Raw genomic sequence first — 11,408 nt, 5'->3', positions numbered from 1 at the left:
GTATTCTACATGGTGTACAAGTATACTACATGATATACAAGTATACTGCTTGATGTACAAGTATTCTACATGGTGTACAAGTATACTACATGATATACAAGTATACTGCTTGATGTACAAGTATTCTACATGGTGTACAAGTATACTACATGATGTACAAGTATACTGCTTGATGTACAAGTATTCTACATGGTGTACAAGTATACTATATGATGTACAAGTATACTACATGATGTACAAGTATACTACATGATATACAAGTGTCATACTTGATGTTCAAGTATTCTACACCATATACAATGATTCTATCTGGTGTATAATCATTCTCTGTTAGAGCTATAGAGGTCGCTGTACCTGTTTTTTATGTACCTACAGTATAGAATTATTTTATAGGGTATCCAGTTGTTGTACGTGAAAGACATATCAGTCTGTCTAGCTATTTCAGGTACCCATATCATAAGATACGTATATTGGAACTGCGTTTTATATGAATATTAACATTGTAATTGTCTGCTTCTTAACTGCTTCTTTTTGTGTTGTTACTAAAATAACACACTTGACAAAACGCATTCTTATTACAAAGGAACCACCATCATAAAATACACCTTTAGAATATCTCTACAAACACCTATTTAGAAAATATTTACAAACACCCATTTAGAAAATCTCTACAAACACCTATTGAGAAAATCGCTACAAACACCTATTTAGTAAATCTCTACAAACACCTATTTTGAAAATTTCTACAAACACCTATTTAGAAAATATCTACAAACACCTATTTAGAAACTGTCTAAAATCCCTAATTAGAAACTGTCTAAAATCCCTATTTAGAAAATATCTACAAACACCTATTTAGAAAATTTCTACAAACACCTATTTAGAAAATATTTACAAACACCTATTTAGAAAATCTCTACAAACACCTATTTAGTAAATCTCTACAATTACCTATTTAGAAAATCTCTACAATCACCTATTTAGAAAATCTCTACAAACACCTATTTAGAAAATATTTACAAACACCTATTTAGTAAATCTCTACAATCACCTATTTAGTAAATCTCTACAATCACCTATTTAGTAAATATCTACAATCAGCTATTTAGAAAATCTCTACAATCACCTATTTAGAAAATCCCTACAATCACCTATTTAGTAAATCTCTACAATCACCTATTTAGTAAATCTCTACAAACACCTATTTAGAAAATCCCTACAATCATCTATTTAGTAAATCTCTACAATCACCTATTTAGTAAATCTCTACAAACACCTATTTAGAAAATCTCTATATGACGCTATTAACATTTTAAAAGTTTTATAAAAAAAAATTAGAAAAACAATTAACTAATTGAAAAAAAATGTTAGTTACCTTGGTGCCTCTCATTTTGAGTATATGTCTGAAAATTAATAAATATTTGTCTTTCACCCACGTCAGTGGTTCCCAACGTTTTCACCTCCAATGGCCATTTTTTATTATTATTTTTTCCCCCACGGACCCCATCTTTTTTTGAAAGATTTCATCTACCTAACAAATTTGTTTTCCTATTTTTCACTGTCAAATAAAAGATATATAACTGAAGGTGTAATTAAAAGAACATCATTATCAAAAAAAATACTTCTTTAATGAGCTGATTGATGTTGCTTTATTGAAACTAAGTTCCGAATTTTTTCCCACGAGAACTGGTCGGCTTTTCTCACATACTTAGAGGGTCAGATAAACTGTGACAGTTATAGATAGGACAGTCTCAGCTTTTCTCACATACTTAGAGGGTCAGATAAACTATGACAGTTATAGATAGGACAGTCTCGGCTTTTCTCACATACTTAGAGAGTCAGATAAACTATGACAGTTATAGATAGGAGAGTTTCAGCTTTTCTCACATACTTAGAACTGTCCTATCTATAACTGTCACTAGTTTATCTGACCCCTCGGCTTTTCTCACATACTTAGAGGGTCAGATAAACTGTGACAGTTATAGATAGGACAGTCTCGGCTTTTCTCACATACTTAGAGGGTCAGATAAACTGTGACAGTTATAGGACAGTCTCAGCTTTTTACGTGTTATTATTCTGTGTCCTTCCGTGTATTTAAATAAAATAACTCACGAACCTCCCAGTATTACCTTCGCGGACCCCAGGCTGGAAACCACTGACCTAGATTTAACCTTTGAACTTTATGAGTTTTCTCCCGCAGTAAGTACAAAAATTAAAATGTGTAAGTTTCCATTTTTACTTTGCACAGATGACATTAAAGCTAGCCTAAACCCATTGTCAACTTTTCTCTTGAACTTGCACTGAAGATGTAGATATTAAATGTTGTAGAGTAAACAGAACTATTATTATTATTATTTTAATATTTTAAATAGCAAAATAACATAAAAAACAAGCAAACTTGGGAACAACCGTGTAACACTCTCGTGTTATGTACGTACCTGACTTCCGAGATAGTCGGTTTCAAAGTTCGCTAAGGCTGCTGATAGCGCCACCTGGGAGACAGCTGTGACAAGTGAGGTAATGAGAGCTGAGAGTCTTGGCAGGGGTAACATGGTATTGATAGTAAATATTGTTAGGTAGACGAGCAACAGGTTGTCAGTACTGACCTGAACAGGCCTCACATAACTCCAAATAGAAATAGTCACCATCATGGCTGCCCAAACTAAAAATCCTAAAAGCCAATTAAGATACTCAGCAACGCCCTCTATCGGCAGTAGGAATACAAGAATAACAAAGAGGACGCCCAGCGTGGTCACTAAAGTAAGGTAACGAATGGAATCGTCCCAAAAGTTCTGAAAAAAAAACAACAACAGAGATATCGTTAGAAAAAATAGTTACAAAAAATAATGACATATAATAGGATCTGTTCAGTCAATGAATGTTTTATTTGTTACAATTCTTATAAAAAATTGTATCACTCGCAAATTATTATTTAATCTACATTAATAAGTGATCAAAACACCAGTGAGCTACAGTCTATCTGAAACATCAAAACACCAGTGAGCTACAGTCTATCTGAAACTATTTAATCTACATTAATAAGTGATCAAAACACCAGTGAGCTACAGTCTATCTGAAACCTACAGGTATCAAGTACCTATACAGAGACGGCGATCCTGTGTCCATATGAAACCATCAGTAAGGATCTACAGAGAGACGGTGATACCCTGGCTATATGAAACCTTCAGTACGGTTCTACATAGAGATAGTGATACCCTGTCCATATGAAACCATCAGTAAGGATCTACACAGAGACGGTGATACCCTGTTTATATGAAACCTTCAGTACGGTTCTACATAGAGATAGTGATCCACTGTTTATTTGAAACTATCAGTAAGGATCAACACAGAGACGGTGATACCCTGTCTATATGAAACCTTCAGTACGGTTCTACACAGAGATGCCTCCCAGTGGCACAGCGGTATGTCTGCGGACTTACAACGCTAGAAACCGGGTTTCGATACCCGTGGTGGGCAGAGCACAGATAGCCCATTGTGTAGCTTTTTGCTTAATTACAAACAAACAATACACAGAGATGGTGATTGATTGTGTATCAGAAATCCTTCGTTCGAATGGTAAACCTTTCTCAGTAAATGAGATGAAGGAAGGATCTTAGCTTGGGTTTACTGAACCAGTTTCTCACAGTATGTCCACCTCATTGTCCACCAAATCACCCTCCCCCCCCCCGACTCTATATTTCTCCTGTTCCTCATCTGATTATTAGCCCTCAAAACTAAGGAAACAATGTGGTCGAACAATACGATGTAACTGTTCTTGAAAAATTACCCGTCATCCTCTCGTTTATATGACGTGAGTACGTAATAAATGTAATGTCAGCGTATCACAGATGTTTAGCTCTTCATCAGAATATCTAAACTATCTAATAAATACTGAGTTTTATTGCGCTCTCGCGGCGATTTACAGAAAGTTGAGCCTTAACTTTCCACGTTACTAAAACGTGATTCAATGTTGTTTGTGTAGCAAAATGAACGACCTTTACAAATAATAAGCAATCATTGTATCTATAAGAACTTTTTTTTAAAAAATAGAACCAATGTTTTCAAGCTGGAGCTTTAACTTACCCGATTATATACGACCTGGGTGACGACCATGAAAACGAGGCCATATAACAAACATATCGTCAACAGAGACAAAAAGAGGGAATGTTGAAGTCTGCCACAATAACGCCGTTTGAGGTCGCTCAAGTCAACAGCGGGTGTCATTCTGCAATCTGAAGTGAAATGAAAAGACAGTTATATTTTAACTTGTGATTCAATTCTACAGTTCAAGTTTCAGTCAACAAATACGTAAAAAAACGCTGATGTGAAGAATAAGTATACCCATCTATTGATCAATGAAAACGTATTACGATTGTTAAAAATTTGCTGTGACGAATACAAATCGATCACACGATTATCTCTGAAATGAGCAACGCCTATAAAGTAATATAGCAGTGTCTTTCATTCACAGATTAATTAATCTATATGTTTATTTTAAGTTCAAGACTCTGCAAAAAACTTATTTTTTTATTATTTATTATTCGTTAAATTAGTCTTTTTTTTTTCATGAGGAATCTATGTAATGATTGAATATAATTAAGGTTTTTAAAAAGGTTCTTTGCAGTGAATGTATAAGCAATTTGATCAATTGAAACCTTGTTAAAACACTAAAACATAAGTTAACAACCTTATAAACAGGTTTTTGATAATCATCTATACATTCTCAGCCCAAGTTCGTAAATAAAACTAAGTAAACGTAAATCGTGACAATTTAAACTACGCTTTCGACCGTAATCCCACTAATACCTTTCTAGATATGGAGAGTTTAGAACGAAAGAGTTTTAGATCCCAATAATAATTACAAGTTGAAATTAATCAATCTATAAGTATTTATTACTAAACAAAAATTTTTATGTGTATGTAAGTTTTCTGATATTGTAGAAATTCAAATAAAACCTAAATACAGGATAAAAAATACTTTCTTTAACTAATACGATGACGTTTCTAAAGATTTAATAATTGTTAATGATTAGTTCAGAATTATTGATCACATCTTTTATATGAACTTATAGGTAAAGCAAATAATAATAATATGTTCAACATACTACATCTGGTGCCGACGAGGTATTTCGCCTAATACCAGGGACCGTCAAGCCGGCTGTGCTAACAGCATATTTCATGTTAATAATATATAAAAGTGCAGCCAAAAAGAATTCAGTGTGCGACTTAAGTGGAGGAAATCAAAATTGGCGGCCAAATTGGTAGCTACATTTATAGCATTGATAATAATTTTACAGCTAATATTCATTCATTAGTTAACTAGGCCGAGTTTTTTGTTCAACTTGGGCCATGATGGTGGGTAAAACAATGTACGTGGCCTAGCTAACTAATAAATGAATATTAGCTGTAAAATTATTATCAATGCTATAAATGTAGCTACCAATTTGGCCGCCAATTTTGATTTCATTCATTTTTTGGCCGCACATTATTTCACACCTAAGGTGTTTTTGATTAGATATCTTGACTTTCTGTCAATACACACCGACAAACCACAGCAAGTAAGAAAGTGACACTCGATAGTAACCAACATTAGCTACAGGATCGCTACCCTATTATTCGGAACAGACCTATACTTTACAGAAACAATAAGATTTTTTGAAATATTTGGTGGTAGTTTTCCTCTCTGAAACAGTGTTAATATTTTCCTTTATAGTAGGCTCGGCATAGCCAGATGGTAAGGCACTTGACTTGTAATCTGAAGGTCATTGGTTCGAATCCACGTCTCACCAAACATGCTAGCCCTTTCAGCTGTGGGGACGTTATAATGTGTCGGTCAATCCCACTATTCGTTGGTAAAAGAGTATCCCAAGAATTGGCAGTGGGTGGTGATGACTAACTGCCTTCCCTCTAGTCTTTCACTGCTAAATTAGTGACGGCTAGCGCAGATAGCCCTCGTGTAGTTTTGCGCAAAATTCAAAACAAAGCAAACCGTTATAGTAACGCCATGGAATTTAGATTAACAGTTTCTTGTCATCACCCCCATGAAATTGGTACAACCGTAACAAGCATCATTATTGCTTAAGCTAATATCACGTGACCCTAAATGCTGTTTGATTAGGATAATTGCATAAAATTTAGCAATTGTGTGCTTAAATGTTGGCAATGAATAATGAATAATAACCGTCCACCAGTATGATTATTTTGAAAACTTGAGCTAGAAACTGGTAATCTAGTTTACTTGGCCTAACCAATACTACTGTATCTGCACGACCTTTTACCTTATAGTTTTGCTGCTCTAAATCAGGCGTCGTTAATCCGAATGACAAAAAACTAAAAAGGTTCACTTTTACTCTCAAGTGAAGCTGTAGTAAAAATGTTAGACCGATAGCTCACGTAACATTTTGCGTAGGCGTGCTCACAAATTTTCGTTAAAGTTGATAAGTTTTGGTTGAATGACTGGCTTATATTTACACCAAATGAGACTCCTAATTATAGGCTTTAAAGATCTGACAGTGTACCAAATTAGAAGCTAATCCATAAAAGGTAAGTATGTGTTTCTATCAAATAAAGTTTCCGTACTTTTGGTGCGAAAAAAATAGGAAGAAATTCACTGAAAATTAGATATGTTATATCTTGTGTATTTCTTAATAGATTGTCTTTAAATTAGGTATGTGAAGTAAGAGTCCAGTGGAGCACATCTACTGAAAATGTGTGATAGTTTGGATCACCACAGTCCGAGCTACTGAAGGTGGAAAATTGCTAAACTATCACTCCTGTTAATAACACCCAGTGTGTCCTGTAGGTTGTTTTTTGGCCACACGACACACTACTGTGTGTCTTGATCAATAATGTTATGAAGATAGTGTGGCTATAAATAAAACTCAATATACTTCACATTTTATTTCTTACAAACCAATTGTCCAACAGCACATTGTGTTTAAACAGTTGTTACAGAAGGTGTTCGCTAAACCTTCCTTGGTCCTCCTCTCAGTATGTCAAGCGTGTCCGTAAAATGGTACTGCAAGCATCATCTGTTTGGACTGAGATTATTGAGCCCAAAATCCAGTTTAGACAAAGACTACTGAGCCTCGAAGGACATATAATACCTTGTTGATTTACGTTGTAAGAACTGAAATACAAATTATGTCAAAACAGTAACACAAAGTTGTGTTATAAGTTGTACGTGGTTCGTAGAATAGTTTTGGTTACCAAATGAAAACTGACATCGTTTGTGACGAGAAAGTACTTACTGCGTGTAAAGGTTACGGACTTTTAAAGATCACTGACAGTTACACCATCGTAAACTAATATTTGGATTGGTCATTGATAAGAAAACTGGGTTGGAGGTTCCCAGAAATAGATTTATAAATGTTGCTTTATTTTCCACTCCTAACAATACTGTAGTTTGTTCTTGAAAGAAAACAGCCATTCAAATAATCAAACTTCTCTGTCAGTAACAAGTCCAACTTTAATATCAATAGCGAATCCAAATTTAATGTCAGTAACCAATCAAACTTCTCTGTCAGTAACAAGTCCAACTTTAATATCAATAGCGAATCCAAATTTAATGTCAATAACCAATCAAACTTGTCTGTCAATAACAAGTCCAACTTAAATGGCAGTAACCAATCCAAATTTAACGTCAGTAACTAATGCAACTTTAATGTCAGTAGCCAATCCAAATTTAATGTCAGTAGCCAATCCAAATTTAACGTCAGTAACTAATGCAACTTTAATGTCAGTAGGCTTATACTGTATCTGGGAGAACTCTCTTCAATCAGTGTTTACAGGCCTATACTATATCTCGGGAGAACTCTCTTCAATCAGTGTTTACAGACCTATACTATATCTCAGGAGAACTCTCTTCAATCAGTGTTTACAGGCCTATACTATATCTCAGGAGAACTCTCTTCAATCACTGTTTACAAGCTTATACTGTATCTGGGGAGAACTCTCTTCAATCACTGTTTACAGGCCTATACTATATCTCAGGAGAACTCTCTTCAATCAGTGTTTACATCAAACTTCAATACTTGTATCTATTATGTTCATTTTCATGTCCTTAGTTATAACTGGGAGAACTCTCTTCAATCACTGTTTACAGGCCTATACTATATCTCAGGAGAACTCTCTTCAATCACTGTTTACAGGCCTATACTGTATCTCAGGAGAACTCTCTTCAATCACTGTTTACAGGCCTATACTGTATCTCATATAGGTCTGTAAACACTGATTGAAGAGAGTTCTCCTGAGATATAGTATAGGTCTGTAAACACTGATTGAAGAGAGTTCTCCCGAGATATAGTATAGGCCTGTAAACACTGATTGAAGAGAGTTCTCCCCAGATACAGTATAGGCTTGTAAACACTGATTGAAGAGAGTTCTCCCGAGATATAGTATAGGCCTGTAAACACTGATTGAAGAGAGTTCTCCCGAGATATAGTATAGGCCTGTAAACAGTGATTGAAGAGAGTTCTCCTGAGATATAGTATAGGCCTCTTGTTCTTCTGCTTTAGTTGGCCGGTTTCTTAACGTGATCAGTACAAGAAGATTACGCTCTTGAAACCTGTCAATCAAGCTATGTTACGTATAAAATATTTTCAGTCTGATAATGAACAAACTCATAAAACCTAAGAGATAAATCATATACGTGATAATATTATTTAAATCGATGTTTTCGACAAAAGAGGGACAATTTACGTAATTACTTCTCGTCATAATTCTTTAAAGCAGCTAATTTACATAATCACTCAAAGTAACGGATTTTTTCATTATTTCGAACAACGGTTAGTTTACCCAATATCTTATTGCAGCATTTATTATATCACAATTTCAAGTTTTAGGCATCACCTATACAAAACGTGCAGTCATCTCGTTACATTTCAAGTAGCCCCCCCGGTGGCACACCAGTATGTCTGCGGACTTACAACGCTAGAAACCAGGTTTCGATACCCGTGGTGGGGAGAGCACAGATAGCCAATTGTGTGGCTTTGTTCTTAACTAACTAAAACAGTAAACATTTCAAGTAAAAAACAACGCAGTTTTAATTAATTTAGTACCTGTTATTACGAAACACGGTATAGAGGTTCGTATAAAGCCATTGTTTCATAAACTTGTAAACAGTTTTGCTACCTTTTATTGCTAAACACAGTATAGAAATTCGTATCAAACATTTCTACAACCTAATATTATGAAAAGCAGTATATGTATGTTCATAAGCTTGTAAACAAAACTACTACTTTTTTACAAGTGTATCAAACAACGATTTGATACGAACATACATACTGTCTTTCATTTCATAATAGCAGGTAGAAAAAAAATGTTACAAGCTTATGAAACAACGGTTCGATACGAACAACTATATTATGTTTCGTAATAACAGGTAGCTTTTTTATTTTTTACAAGAGTATCAAACAACGATTTGATACGAACATACATACTGTCTTTCATTTCATAATAGCAGGTAGAAAAAAATGTTACAAGCTTATGAAACAACGGTTCGATACGAACAACTATACTATGTTTCGTAATAACATTAAAAAAGCTACCTGTTATTACGAAACATAGTATAGTTGTTCGTATCAAAGCGTTGTTTCATAAGCTTGTAACATTTTTTTTTCTACCTGCTATTATGAAATGAAAGACAGTATGTATGTTCGTATCAAACCGTTGTTTGATACACTTGTAAAAAAGAAAAAAAAAGCTACCTGTTATTACGAAACACAGTATAGTTGTTCGTATCAAAGCGTTGTTTCACAAGCTTGTAAAAATTTTACTCTGTACGTGTACCGCAAGGGTAATCAGATGTTGCTTCTGTCTGGTTTGCTTCATTTCTCGTGATTTAATTTCTGTACAAAACTTTCAAAATACACATGTGTTGGAAGGTTAGTACTTGCAGTAATTTTTCATAAAATCACGTGACTTTTACTGTTAATTAATGCAAATTTTCCGATCTGTCTGTCTAGTCCTCTAACCTACTTAAGCGCGTAAGGCATGGCGGTGGTGCATAATTAACATATAACAACTATTAAATTTAAGTACAACGTGTAAGCCCTCTGAAATCAGGTTGTTCAAATCATAATTAACATCACAACACCAACTTGCACAGGCTCTGCATATGAAATTAACAAATACATAAAAAGAAAGTAGAATAAACGTACGGACAAATATATAGATAAAACTAATATCAGTCACCAGGTGTCACTCCTAACACGTTGTTTGTATTATAAGTACGAAGAATACCCAAGTTTTGGAAGTCGTTTCAATGTTTATTTACTCAGCAGGCGCTGGCGGAATTTCACAAGTGAAGAAAGTTAAGGTAAATACATTACTAACTTCGAAACACTTAAATTGAGAAAAATGGTTGTCTCCTTTCGTAAGGAATCTGTTTTTATTACACACGGTGTTTGGTAAAAAAAAAAAGAACGTTCCGTAAAAAAATCTTTCAAAGTAAACAGCGGAAATATAAGTCAGGTTTTAAAGGTTTTTTTTTCTCACCACCCTCTTCTGAAATTCGCCGTATTAAGCACGTCTCGCCGGAGAAGCTATTTTGTTTGTTTTCTTTAGTGGCTCAGTGGCAAAGCTGAGGGCTTACAACCCTGAAAACCGGGTTTTGATACCGGTGGTGGGCACAACACGGATAGCCCATTCTGTAGTTTTGCGCTTAACAGCAAACAAACAAATACTTTCAGAATGTTTCTTTATGTTATATATAATTCCTTCAGTATTGTTTGAAATATACCGGTATTAAAGTTGGGCAGTAGATAAACGTAAAATTATGAGTTTAAACAATACTTTACTCACGTACGGTTACAGTACAGAAACAGTGAACTACAGATCATTGTTGAGTCTCCCTGCCTCAAGTAATCCTGTATAATAATAAACTACACGTGACTTGTCACATGTTTATCACAATATAACGTACATTAGGAGATTGGTTTCTCTTGGGAAACAGACAAAGTTACCAGTCAGCTCTCACTACTACAAATAGAAGCTAAAGCAATTAAAACCTGGCATGCTGAACAATGATAAGGGTTAATTAAAACACAAACCACGCTTTTGGAATGAAATATTGACCAGAATACTAGGAAGCTAGTACATTTGGATTGCTTCAGTGCCTTTATGTTCTAGGGTATATTTTATTACTTTTAGTTTTATCCACTAGGGGAACCTGAAACGTTGTTATTTTTATCCTTTAGTTTAATGCTTTCTTCTAACACACGTTTCTCTTAAGACTGTGTAAAAATGGCTAACAACGTTACGATATTACAACAAGAGCTTAAAAATCACCTTCTAAAGGTTTGTGGCTAACGTTAAGATACTGTTACGTTTGTTAATAAACTTTCCGTAACTTCGTTCCGACGAAATTTTAACGACACAGTCTTTACTTAATAAAACTGGTTTATTCT

At 34.5% G+C, this 11,408-nt stretch overlaps 1 protein-coding gene across 1 annotated transcript in view; it reads right to left on the bottom strand.

Moving 5' to 3' along the window:
• The window catches only part of LOC111089193 (adenylate cyclase type 2-like), a gene marked incomplete at its 3' end in the record, with an annotated part of 54,957 nt that overhangs the window by 21,374 nt on the left and 22,175 nt on the right, over positions 1 to 11,408 (bottom strand). The window contains exons 2-3 of the mRNA XM_022401225.1: positions 4,084 to 4,232; positions 2,439 to 2,792 (exon numbers count right to left, since the gene is read on the bottom strand). Coding sequence (XP_022256933.1) covers positions 2,439 to 2,792; positions 4,084 to 4,232 — 503 coding nt within the window. The remainder of the gene's footprint in view (positions 1 to 2,438; positions 2,793 to 4,083; positions 4,233 to 11,408) is intronic.

This window comes from Limulus polyphemus, unplaced genomic scaffold (assembly GCF_000517525.1).
Source record: "Limulus polyphemus unplaced genomic scaffold, Limulus_polyphemus-2.1.2 Scaffold5512, whole genome shotgun sequence".
In the NCBI taxonomy this organism is placed as follows: Eukaryota; Metazoa; Arthropoda; class Merostomata; order Xiphosura; family Limulidae; genus Limulus; species Limulus polyphemus.
Note: the sequence above shows the minus strand (reverse complement) of the source record. Positions and strands in the feature narration are given on the sequence as shown.